General features: G+C 31.1%; 2 protein-coding genes across 3 annotated transcripts in view; one reads left to right on the plus strand and one right to left on the minus strand.

Moving 5' to 3' along the window:
- Positions 1-336: 336 nt before the first annotated feature.
- LOC143053906 (perlucin-like protein) lies at positions 337-5,188 on the plus strand. The gene is made up of 5 exons (XM_076226699.1): positions 337-457; positions 1,701-1,807; positions 2,470-2,560; positions 3,522-3,732; positions 5,053-5,188. Exons 1-5 carry the CDS (start codon positions 406-408, stop codon positions 5,075-5,077), a joined length of 486 nt encoding a protein of 161 aa, XP_076082814.1. The 5' UTR covers positions 337-405; the 3' UTR covers positions 5,078-5,188.
- A 1,572-nt stretch (positions 5,189-6,760) lies between these two features.
- The window catches only part of LOC143055001 (uncharacterized), a 109,052-nt gene continuing 102,406 nt past the window's right edge, over positions 6,761-13,406 (minus strand). Inside the window, exons 18-20 of one of the 2 annotated variants that reach the window (XM_076228114.1) lie at positions 12,976-13,014; positions 10,428-11,673; positions 6,761-9,176 (exon numbers count right to left, since the gene is read on the minus strand). In XM_076228114.1, coding sequence (XP_076084229.1) covers positions 8,994-9,176; positions 10,428-11,673; positions 12,976-13,014 — 1,468 coding nt within the window. In that variant the 3' untranslated portion in view covers positions 6,761-8,993. The remainder of the gene's footprint in view (positions 9,177-10,427; positions 11,674-12,975; positions 13,015-13,406) is intronic. The other variant, XM_076228115.1, reaches the window with a different exon arrangement.

Below are 13,406 nucleotides of genomic sequence, written 5' to 3' on the forward strand. Positions count from 1 at the left end.
TGACTGTCAAAATAAGAAATAAAACATCTCGCTTCACTTCTGTTGATTCTCTTATACCCATAATATTGTTATGTACGTGACGTCATAGGAAATACTTTTAAATATAATTCATCTGTAAAATACAATAATGATTGGACATTCAGTAAAACATATTAAATAACACATAGCTGAGAGGGTGATCGGATTGGTACCCCTCGAAAAATATTGTCAACCTAGGCTTTTCTGCAACTGACAATCTTTTCTCGGGGTACACAATACTCTATCACCCTCTCAGCTATGTGTTATCTATATAATGTAAACGTCTTTGTTTGTTTTGATCATACATTCGCTAAGCGATGATAAGACATGATCAAAAGTTTCCAAATGTTCTGAACATTTTATCTATGATGAACTCCTTGATCTTAAATGCACGTCGACATGTTGTCTTTCGACATTAGAAATTTCTTATCAATAACAGGTAAGTTTGAATTTTATTTAAATTTTTCTTTAACACATTCATTTCTTTCTATAGTTGAAACAACCCTTCGCATTAGAACGTCTTGAAAGTATAGCTTAAAAATCATATGATACGAGTGACCGGTGAAACATAATGTTAATCCAATCCATGAATCAATGCATATATGTATCATCAACTTAGTCAACTGTGCACGATTTTATCATTTTTACGCATATCGTTTAATCGTCTTTTTTTTTTATCTCGATCTGTTATGATGTGATGGCAGCTTATTATTTGCGGTGTTTAGAAGCCGTAGTTCACCAATTGTCACCATTGTATTAAATAATCAACAAAGAAGCATGGATATTGAGCACGTTTATAACATGTACCATAAGATAATAGTTTATTTCATAACAGATCCATGAGTATTGCGATCACCGGATTTTTACGAGAAAGGTTACTTCAAGTTAACTGCATACGGAAAACATATCAACGAATTATAAACTGGAAGCAAACAATTAAACAAAAGTAAATTTATAGAATTTTCTTAAGAAAAAATATACAGAAGTTTTATAATAAAACAAGCCATTTAGTTGAAAAAAATATATATGCATCATTTGTTTTTAGTTTGAAGTTTCATCTGACTTGAAGATAACTATCAAACTCCTTTATATATTTTTTCATAAAATAAATGGACACATTTTTCAAGGCTACATTTAACATTTTGTAATTGGATGAAATAGTATTTTAAATAAAAGAGGAAACGATTTATAAAAAAAAGAAATAAAAAAAAGTAGATGATAAAATGTCATTAAAATAAATTCGTGTAAACACGCAACGCATCTGACAAAAAATCCTGTCTTATTTATTCAATCATTTAATTAACAAAGACAAACTGCGGTTCGAAATACCCATGTAAGTTACTGTTGATGTAAACATAACCACCTTTAACGAATTCGCTTTAGGTAAAACAATAATATCTATGAAGATATAAACAAAAGTCCGTCAAAACTGTCAATCTAAGATTTTAACCGTCTCTTAGAAAAATCAATTTTTCTTCGAAATTACTAACTTTATTGAATGATTTGTGTTGATGTAGATCTCATGATATCTGACTTAGAAATGAATACAATATGTATTTAGACATCTTGTTTATATAGTTCTCCCCTGACATGCGATAAACGTCAGTTTTCGACAGTTTAGTAGACGATTTTATCAGGACCTTGTTTTGTACTCTATTAAAAAACAGTTTTTCTATTTTTAGTTTTTCTTCCATTGTACGTGGATGCATCATGCAGATCTGGATGGGTTGAATATGGAACGTCTTGTTACTATTTTAGCACAGACTCGCTCAATTGGCGTGATGCCTCGGTAGGGTACTAATATAATCGTTATCATATTTTTCAGTTTTCTTAAAACATGTTTCCCACCATTTAAAAAAAATGAAAATAACAGATTAAACACCTTTCGGAATTTTGGACAAAAACTCGGCGATAGACTATCTGTTTGCAAAATTTTGAATTATTCGAAATACGAAATCATTTCTATACCAAGAAAAACTGTATTTGACAAAACCGTTCGGAAAATTGACCCTCAATGCGAATATTTTTTTTTAATTTAGTCTTATTGTAAAACAAAAATTAGTGAGCCACACTAGTGAGTCTTTTATAGACGTAACGCTTGTCTGACGTACATCATTATTATCATTGTATCTTTGATTATAAACGTATTTAAACTTTTGGTATTTAGCTGAATTTCGCCTCCGAATTACCTTAAATCACCTCCTCCGAATAACCTTCTGACGTCAAGCAACAATATCTTTTTAATTATGACGTGAATTATTTTGAATTGTTATGTCAAAGTTTACCGGAACCTGTGTGATTTAACGTAATGGCAGACAAATTTGCATACAAGTGTAAATACGCCTATTGTTTACATACACATAATCTTTTGACGGTTTGTCAATAATAACACCATTCCATGCCCCCAAAAAATCAAAAGTTTAATGCTACTGTTTTTGTTTCTACCAATAGAATGATTGTCGAGCTCACTCAGCAGAATTAGTCATCATAGACTCTAAAGAAGAGAATGCGTTTATTGCAGGAGGGGTAAATAATCATACAGGTTAGTTTCATTGTCATTAAATATTCATAAAATCTAAATATTTGATGTTTCAACTAAATATGAGGCTTTTTATTTTAAAATGTATTTTTATTTTGTATTCAAATCTTTCTCTGTATGTACTGTCTAATACCGCTAACAATAACAACAGCTTGCAATGCATACAATTTACTTAACGTACTAAGTTTCATATTGTGTTCTCCTGCTTAAATAAAGGCAACAGTAGTATACCGCTATTCAAAACTCATAAATCCATGGACAAAAAACAAAATCGGGGTAACAAACTAAACTGAGAGAAACGCATTAAATATAAGAGGAGAAAAACGACACAACATTAAAACGTAACACACACAGAAATGGACTAAGCATTAGACAAAATCCTATGAGAATAACAAATATAACAATATAACATCAAAACCAATTACATGAATTTTGGATAGATAAGTAGACACGTCTATGTATTGTCTAGTATTGTCTAGTACATATTAAGCAACAACAAAAATCAACAACCAGTCTCTTTCTTGCATTTTAATTTAATGTTTGAATGGATCTTTCTTACCTTGTTTCTATATTTAATTCTAGAACCGATAATAATTTTTAAATTTTTAATAAAGAAATAATTATTAAAGGTACCAGGATTATACTTTAATATGCCAGACGCGAGAAACATAGATAGATTGCAAGAAGTATATGCGTAGTTTAATTTTTTTAAATTTAATATCAATAAGATAGACAAATGTATTAAAGACATAAAAAAGATTTTAGGCGAATAAGTTTGTTACCTAACTTTTAAGGAAACAATTTATTTTTGGACATTTTATATGCAAGTGTGAAACAAACCCAAATCTTCGTAGCTAAACCTGTAAAATTATCATTGATATGACGTTGATAGTTCTTGTTAAGTGATAAATTTTAAAAGGGTACAAGCTATTGTTTGATTTTAGTTTTATCTTTTTCTATCAAGGATCATTCTGGTTAGACGGTTCGGATGAATTTACAGAGGGAACTTGGGAATGGGCGTCCAATGGAGAACCTTTTGGATTTACAAGTTGGCTTCCACATGAACCATCGAATAATCGTCACGATGAAGACTGTCTTATGACACAAAAAGGGTACAATGGCAAATGGAATGACTATGGTTGTTCACACCGAATAAAGTTCATATGCGAACGGAAGTCAGTATAAATACTATTTTATATTTCTACCATTACCTGCTAGAACGCCTTTTAAGATATTATTGTAATAATTACAGTAACATAAATAAAGGCAACAGTAGTATACCGATGTTCAAAACTCATAAATCGATAGAAAAAAAACCAATCCGGGTCAAAAACCAAAACCGAGGGAAACGCATTAAATATAACAGGAGAATGACGACACAACACTAAAATGTAACACACAGAGAAACGAACTAAGCATTAGACAAAATCCGATAAGAATAACAAGTATAACATCAAAACTAAATACATGAATTTTGGATTGAAAAGTATCGTGACACGTCTTAAAATATTGTGAATTCACACTCAAATATAAGAAGAAACAAACGACACAAAAGAAACACAACGTCAAAATGTAACACACAAAGAAACGAACTATAATATAACAATGATCATATTCCTGAAATGGGACTGGACATTTTTTAAAGAAAAATATGGTTGGTTGAATCTGGTTTTGTGGCATGCCAAACCTTCCTCTTTAATGGCCATGTTAAATATAATATTAAAATGACAACACAACATTACAGGACTACAATACAAAAAAATAGGAGAACATATTTGACAAAGAAACACACGAATAATAGCTAACAAAAGGCACAATGTTTAAAGTTTAATACGCCAGAAGTGCGTTTTGTCCACACAAGACTTACTAGTGACGCCCAGATACAAAAGTTTGAAAGCTAAGTACAAAGTACAAAGTTGAACAGCAGTTAAAAAAAGTTGTTCCAAAAACGTCTAGGGTTTTCTGTGTGGGACTAAAATATTAAAAATCAATTGTGGTAAATTAAAACAGCTACAAACACAAAACTAGTTAACTGCACTCGGTCATTTATTGAGAAGACCGACTATATATCACGCAATAATCACATGACTTTCTATCGACACATTTTACATTTCACTCAAACATGTACTAAATCGAAGAGAAAGTCATAATATGTGGATCAATTAACATACAATATGATAAATATGACTGAATGGAGGATAGGTTTATCTGGTTTACACGAATTTGAATTGCATATAAAAATGCATTATGTATTTGTTAAGTTAACACGAACAGATACCAAAGGAATAAACCAACTCATAAGTCTGAATCAAACTGACAATGCCATGGCAATAAAACAGAAAACAACCAAATAAACTAACACCAGTATAGTTAACAACTACAAAGAAACCTATAAGCTTAGCAACACGAACCCTACAAAAATCGGGCAAGCTATAATCTAATTGTCAAAATAATACTTGATTGATGTTTTTTAGATACATCCTTTCTGTTTTCAGTTTCGACAACCCTATCATTGGATGACTTGGGCAGTTGTTTACTTCCAACACTTCGTACGAACCGAAATAGAACAGATTTATCCACCATGAGACTATTGCATTATTTGACTGATTTGCATTAAATTTTGAAAATTTATGTATGTTTGTCTTTCATTTGTTCTAATACATATGTAAGACTCAAATCGATGTCCGGCCTCTAATCGACGTCCGTTCTCAAATCGACGTCCAAATCTGACGTAACATTTTCAACCGACGTCCAAATCTAACGTTACATTTTCAAATCGACGTCGAATATTTTGATTCTCTAATCGACGTCTAAAGTGACGTTGTGTATTGCCAAAAAGGTCCATAAATTGTAGTCGTCTTGAATTGGTGTCAAAAATCAATAAATAATAAATTACTGGACGTCTTATACCCGTACATGTTTGATAGGGTTCTAGTTTACAACTACATTTTCCAATATTCATACATACTTTCCATAAAGTCAATCAGAAAGCAACCCAACGACCGAAAAAACGACACCTATTACCATAATCCAATCTTCAACAATAGACAAAATAAAGAAGTACAGCAAATGGTTTTCAGAGTATCATAATTCGGAATCTGTAAGATATTTAGAGCAAATTTCTGAGTTTTACTCCTGGAGTAAAAACATATACACAAGAAATTGGCAGTATGTGTTTATGTTGTGCTGTAACACCTCTGTTCTAGGTTAAGTGCTCACACACATGTTTAACTCCGACAAATTCTTTATTTTGTGTATGTGCATGTCGTTGGTTTATATGTTTGTCATATTGGTCTTTCATAATTGTGTGTTTAAATATGATTCTAATTTTTATTTGTTTACACTATTCATGCTGTTGCCTTTAATCTTATCGCCTTTGTGGTATGTTTTTTTTATCATTGTTGAAAGCTAAACAGTTGCCTTCAAGTATAATTGCTCATATTCACTTAATTTAAACTCTTGTGGGTAGTTGTCTCATTGGCATACCACATCTCTTTATGTTATGTCTAAATCTCTAATATTTAAAAAATGTTATCTGAACCTGTTTACACACTATGTTATAAATTTTTGAAAATAGTGTTTCTTTAAATAGTTCTAATATGTCACGTGTAATATGATTAAAGTTTAAACGTTTCATTTGCATGCTATCTATTCAATTCAATTGTGTACTCTGTGTCCAAAACAAACCTTGAATAGAGAAGCTAAAAATTGGACGTCGATAAGATAGGCATAAAATTGGCCGTCGATTTGGAATGTTATTTTATTTGTGACATCAGATGTGGACGTCGATTTGTGGAACGGACGTCGATTAGAGACCAGACGTCGATCTGAGTCTTACATGTATATGCTCTTTTTTCTTTGCTTTGTTGTGCTTCTTTCTTACATATTTGTTTGTTTTTATAGTGATTAAGGTATAACACAATATTGACTGCTGTACCCCTATTTCTGACATTTTATCTGTCATGTCTGTTTGTTTTGTCCACACATCGGTGTCAATAAAATGGAATTTGATGAGACCGTCATACAGGTGAAAGGTTTAACTATTGATTAAAACCAGGTTTAATCAACCATTTTCTATATAGGAAAATGCCTGTTTCAAGTCAGGAATACTGTTATCCAATCGTTTGATGTTTGAGCTTTTGATTTTACCATTTGATTAAGGAACTTCCGTTTTTCATTGATTTATGAAAAATAACTTTTAAAAACTATGAAAGTGACTTTATTATCTGTTGTGTCATACATATAATATTTAGTTCTACATTCTTATTTAGTTTAATTTGTCGTTTATACAAGAATAAAAAAAAATCTTGTTTGATAAGAATTTTGAAATTTGCAGACAAAAAAAGTGCATTCGTTACTTTTTCGTTATGTCAACCGATGATTATAAGAAAAAATATGCTGCACTTCTTAAAGAAATCAATTTCCGAAATTTCGAATGATCTTCTTCGCAACGACATATGTTATAAACACTTGTATATTAAGATTTAAGAAATAGATGCGGCATCAAGCATAAACAAATGTTCATATGATCTTGTAGAAGCGAAAAAGAAGAAACTTTAATTAAAAGCATATCGCAATCAATATAGTAAATTTCTAGTCCGATATAAAAATAAAAGACAATTTGCAATTTGCTTAAATCTTTAGGAAGCAAAACTTACGGAAGCATAAAACGTTCTAAAAGATTTTTTTTCTTCTCTTATTAATTGAAAACGAAAAATCGAAATTCTTAATAAGAGTATTTTTTTAATTTTTATTGTCATAACATAAGTTGAAAGTTCAGTGATTTATAATCATAGTACAATATGCAAAGATACGGTAAACCGGATATGACACACACTACTGAAATAATATCAAATTAACAGAACTTATAAATAAATTAACAATTTATCACACGAACCAATTAAAGTAAGATCAAGTAGTGTAATCTAACTGCTTAGAATTAAGGATGTTCGCTCTAATGTTTCAAAATAACAAGATTTTAAATGACTTAAATGAATTTGAATGGACAGTGTCCTCGTTTTTGAGATATAAGCAATACAAAATTTTACAGAAAAACTCTCTCTAGGGGTTTCAACATTTGCACCTTTTTTTCTCACAAATAATGAAAAAATAACAAAGATTTTATCAAATGTTAAAAAAGAAAATTTAAACGATATGTTATGAAATTATAAACGGTAGAGTAAAGATACCGGCAAAAGTGTTCATGGTTGCACATGGATAAAACCAGAGGATCCTAATTTTTTTAATAGACAATAACCGGAGTAGCAAACACCCTAAGTTTGTTCAAACTCAATAACAAGCTTTGTTTAAACCTCATAACACAACTAAAGCTAATGTAACATACACACTTGTAGTTTCACACTGCTTTATAGACTTGGTACTACAATAAAATTTGAAGACTTATTCTGAGACTAAAATTCCTCTACATGTGTTTTTTAACACAATAGTAAGTTATCTAACTAACAAATAAATTTCTACACTCTATGTAAAAAAAATAAAAAATATCAGAGTGATCTATGAAAAAGGTTTTAATTGAAACGCTATACCATTGTAAACAAATGTAACGATCTGATAAAACCGAAAAAAATTTAATTTGTGAAAAATCATTACAGTGGATACTATTACTACATTACTACCCGGAAACGAAGAACATTAAAAATGCGATAACTAATGATTTAGTCAGGTGATATTTAAAAAAAAAAAACTCCAATTTAAAATTGATACTATTAATCAGAAGAGTTTTGTTTATTAAAACAAAACTGAATCGAAAACAGAAAAGTAGGTGACTTGAAACATTTTTTTTTTAATCCAGTATCTTAGAAAAAATCCGAGAAGTATCAACATATGACGAAATTCCCATTACCTGAAATGACTACATTCTTAATAAATTCCTAAATATCTTATTTATTTATACATATCAATGTAAACTTTTGAAAACATAAAAGGTCACAATTTTCAACACAACAAACACGAGGTATTTGAAACAAAATAACAATGAAAGACAGAATTGAAATAAATATTAAATAAAAACAAATATAAACATTATAACAAACAGGTAAACAGCTATACAAATACAAAGATTTAATTACATTACATGTTAATACAATTTTGTATATAATTTATTTGTCGATAGAAAAATCAGGATAGACTACACTTTTTGTCGTCTTTTAGTATTGTGGTAATCGAATTATTCTGCAAAATATCATATTAATGTGAATGTATGTGGAATTAAAATTTATATTTGTTTCTTCGCTTATTTCCTTTCCAAACAATATCGTTAATTAAGTTTTGAATTATAAATAAATGTTGTCATAATTGTTTTTAGATTTAAGGTTCCATAATAAAGACTGCAGTCAATTTCTCTTTTTCTTGATAGAAGTGATAAAAACAATAAAAAAAATAATCAGACTTATATCTATGGTCTTTTAGTGTTTTATCATACGGATGTTTCAAAACCTAACACTCTTGACTGTGGAATAATGTCTTGTCGAACAATTGGTTGCTCAAGAAAAGACGGACCTGTCCGAGCTCGCTCTGCAGACTTGGATCTCTGTCTCTTTTTAGATTTGTCTTTCTTGTCTTCCCTTGCCCTTTTTGTTTTTGTGATTTCATCGGCCATCTGAAATATAAGTTAATCAATTATAAACAAGAATGTGTCCGAAGTACACGGATACCAAATCCGCACTGTTATTTTCTATGTTCAGTGGCCCGTGAAAATTGGATAATATATAATTTTGCATTAAAATTGGAAAGATGATATCATTGGTAACATGTTTACTAAGTTTCAAGTTGATTGGACTTCAACTTCATAAAAAACTACCTCGGACAAAAACTTAAACCTGAAGCGACACAGACGGACGGACGAACGAACGGATGCAAAGACCAGAAAATGGGATATAAAAACTTGTCATTCTGTTTTTTGCCTTTCAAAACATTTTGAATCATACAATATTATTTGCCTACATTACGTGTCTTCATTTTAAAAGTTTAAACACATCTGCATGCATACTTGATAGTGTGTGTTGTAATGCTGCTACAATACTGTTTATGATTAGGTTGAGTGTTGGCGCCGGTTGAAACATTTAAATCCGTTGCATTTTTTGTGATCTGTCCTAAGTCAGAAGCCTGTTGTTCAGTGGTTGTCGTTTATTTGGTGTGGTTCAAACGTGTTTCTCGTTTTTATATAAATTAGACCGCTGATTTTCCTGTTTGAATTGTTTCACACTAGCCATTTTGGGGCCTTTATAGCTTTTTTCGGTTTGAGCCATGGAAAAATTAATAATAAGTCCATAATACAATGGCAAAGTAAACAGCTCAAACACATCAAACGATCAAATAACAACTATCTTATTCCTGGTTTGTTACAGGCATTTTCTAATGTAAACCTGGAATTATAACTAGTGAAACCTCTCACTTGTATGACAGTCGCATAGAATTCCATTATATGTACACCAAAGTGTGAACAAAGAATACAGGCATAATAGGTAAAAATGTAAAAAAAATCAGTATATTGACAACAATTGGGTAATTATTTGCCGTCGTTTGATGCCATGTAAACACATAATAGGTAAAAATGTAAAAAAAGAATCACTATATTGACAACAATTGGGTAATTATTTCGTTTGATGGCATTTTAACACTAGTGGACTGTTCTTCAATAATAGTCACAGAAAAGCACTTTAAATGTCAGTTACTGTTAACAAGGATATATACCGATTGATATTCTTATTTTCATGGACTATTTTTATCTGTTTCTTTTACAAACGCCTACTTACAGTGACTTCGAGATTATCTTCTTTTCAATAACGACTAAATTTTATATTTGTCTATATGTTATATCAGTTTAACTTTTAATACTTAATTTACTTACCAAAGGTAATACTTTCCTCTGCATGGAGGAAATCGGTGGAGTTGGAGGTGGAATGAGTATTGATTTTGGAGGTAAGCCTGAGAGAGGAGGTTCGAATGTATTTTTCATTTCTTGAAGAGAATCTGTTTTAGAAATGGTGGATGTACTACTAGAATTATGGGATCCATTAGTTCTAACTGAGTGTAGTTCCTTCTCTGATAATGACGAAGAACGTTTAATATTCGTTTTAAATTTGCGTTTTACAGCTGCAAATATGTCCGATGGTGTAAGTGCGGAAGGTGCTGCTGGCGACATAACCGACACTCCAGCTTTTGCAAGTGTCTTCTTTACTGATGAACTGTCTAAACTTATAGACCTTGTTGCTGCTTTCCTTTTCTTTTTATCACTTTTTGATTCCTTGACCGGCGAAAGTAAGTCATCTTCTTCTTGTAGCTGCACTTGATCGTCTATATCAGAGGACAAATTTACATATACGTCAACATTTTCGTTTAACGAATTTTCAGACATAGTTTCGTCTTTTTCTATTCCAATATTACCAACAATGCCTTCTCTTTCTCGTTTTGAAACACTATCATGGCTCCGACTGCGACCGGGCCATGGACGGTGAACACTAGGTTCTGAAACATTATCGGCAAAAAACTGTCGTCTTGCAGTTTTAGGCGTGACGGTTTCTGCACTAGCAGATAAAGCATTTCTCGATGGTACTATATGAGTAACCGGAATTGGTGTTAAATTTTGCTGAAAACTACAATGCGTCGTTGTCTCTAATGCGACAGGAGAATGTGATAAACTAGATTGAGCACTATCCTGAGGAGACATCTTTGTTGCTTTCAAAAGACACGTGTCAATAGAGATACTTTTAGGAATTGGTCTTACAGTCGTTGTTTTGTTTGTTTCTTTTGAATATCTTGTGACTGTTTGCGATGACGAAAGTGTTGAATTAATGCAACGAGGAAGTAAAAAGCTCGGTGGAGGATCCGGGAACTTTGTCGTGAGTCCCTGTTCCTTGTGAACTGTTGACATGATGTTGTGTCTTCTGTCGGCCATTGAACCCATTTGGATACCAGGGAGAATATCTTCTGTTTCTTCTTTCATGTTCGAACCACTGATGCTTCTTTGGTATTTTATTGGACTGTCTGGTGTAATAGGTCCATACTTTTGCTTCAGGAATTCAAGCTCTTTAGTTCCTAATGTTTCAGTAACAAAATCTTCTTTCAGAGAGTCGAGTTCAGAACTCGACAGACTCCTGAAATATAAACATACTTATAAAAATTGTAAACCTTCTTAGATTTAATTAGTTTTTAAAAAAACCAACATAGCTCATAATACTATTGTCGTAACTGATAAAACCAATCTAAATATGCTTCTTTCCTGAGAAATAGATGTGAATCTGTGATCAAAATTATTGAGTATTTTTGTAACATATTAGACACGTATCAATACTGGAGAAAAAGTAACTGCTTGTAACAGAATAATGGAATCAACGTATTGTATTACAACAAGATGTACTATCACCCCCTTAATAACCCAAATAACGCACAATGAAAAGATATGAATCGTTTAATTTTGTTATTTAAAAATCAAAAATTTAATTTAACAGAATTTGTTTACAGAATACCGCCATGTGACTGCAGTTATTATAAACCTATAAATGGTTAGCTAACGTTTGACTGCTTCAGCAGGGTTATGTGGACGAAGGATAAAAATAAAAATAAACAGTTTTCAGGTTCAACCCACCATTTTTGTTTTATTAAAATGTCCTGTACCAAGTCTGAAAAATTGCCATTGTAATATCATAGTTCGTTTCTGTGTTTGTTACATTTTAATGTTGTGATTCTGCTGTGTCGTAGTTCTCCTCTTATGTTTCCCTCAGTTTTAGTTTGTAACCCAGATTTGGTTTTTTCTCAATCGATTTATGAATTTCGAACAGTGGTATACTACTGTTGCCTTTATTTATACACTTGCAATATCTTCATGTAAAAATATTCATAAGAAGATTTTGCAACAACGTTTTTTAATAAACAGTCAAAATTAAAAAATAAAATAATATAAATGTAAACGGGAATACGTCCAATTCTTTAAATATGAAAAACAATTGCAATTTTCATTAAAAAAACATTTGCAAACACAAAATACGCGCATATTAGATAAGCCACAGCTTATTACATGTTCTTATCAATTGTAAATTAGCAAAAAAAGCGATCTAACATTCAACTACATGAACTCCAGGATTCACAAAGCAGTGTTACTAACTGATATTTACTATGCATGTCTTAGAACAGAAGGTTAAGCATTAATTACATGTGTTAGTCGACAACCAAATGTCACTGCAAATAACATGGCAATACATTTTTAAAAATAAGAAAAAGCCAACATTTCACGAACACTCGCATTTCCGCACGCAACTAATTGCTATTTGAAAACCGTTATTAACTAGTGCAGCGCATTCTCTGTAGGATATTTTGGTATAGTATATATGTATATATATGTGAGTTGATCATCTTGATACAGCATTGCAAGACTTGTATATTCTCACAGATTTACAAACCTTATGTTGCGTTCGTGGTTTTCACAATTCTTTGAAGAACTGAAAATTGTTTACGCATTATAAAAAATAATTGGAAATGAATGTGTCTTGTATGTTTTCTATTGTTTAGTTATAAAATCTGATAGAAAAAATATTGTTTGTTAATTACTTTGTTCGTCAACTGGAAAGACATCAGTTATCAAAAACCGATTAATTGCAAAATAACAAGACAAAGACAGCTAACTCAGGTTCATTAAATAATAAAATATATCTATATAAATTTCTTAAATCTAATATAAATGACCAAATGAAATACAACCTATCGCACCCAAGTAAAGAAACAAGAAAAATGTTAACCAAATTTAGGATAAGCGATCATTGTTTCTTAATAGAAACTGGACGATATACAAAAATACCACGAAATGAAAGAAGATGTAAAATATGTAATATCT

This window comes from Mytilus galloprovincialis, chromosome 12 (assembly GCF_965363235.1).
Source record: "Mytilus galloprovincialis chromosome 12, xbMytGall1.hap1.1, whole genome shotgun sequence".
Lineage (NCBI taxonomy): Eukaryota > Metazoa > Mollusca > Bivalvia > Mytilida > Mytilidae > Mytilus > Mytilus galloprovincialis.

Coding starts and splice junctions, on each gene's coding strand:
- LOC143053906 (XM_076226699.1), top strand. CDS start 406: ATGCACGTCGACATGTTGTCTTTCGACATTAGAAATTTCTTATCAATA. Junction 1,808..2,469: donor TCAATTGGCGTGATGCCTCG/GTAGGGTACTAA, acceptor TTCTACCAATAG/AATGATTGTCGAGCTCACTC. Junction 3,733..5,052: donor AAGTTCATATGCGAACGGAA/GTCAGTATAAAT, acceptor TTCTGTTTTCAG/TTTCGACAACCCTATCATTG.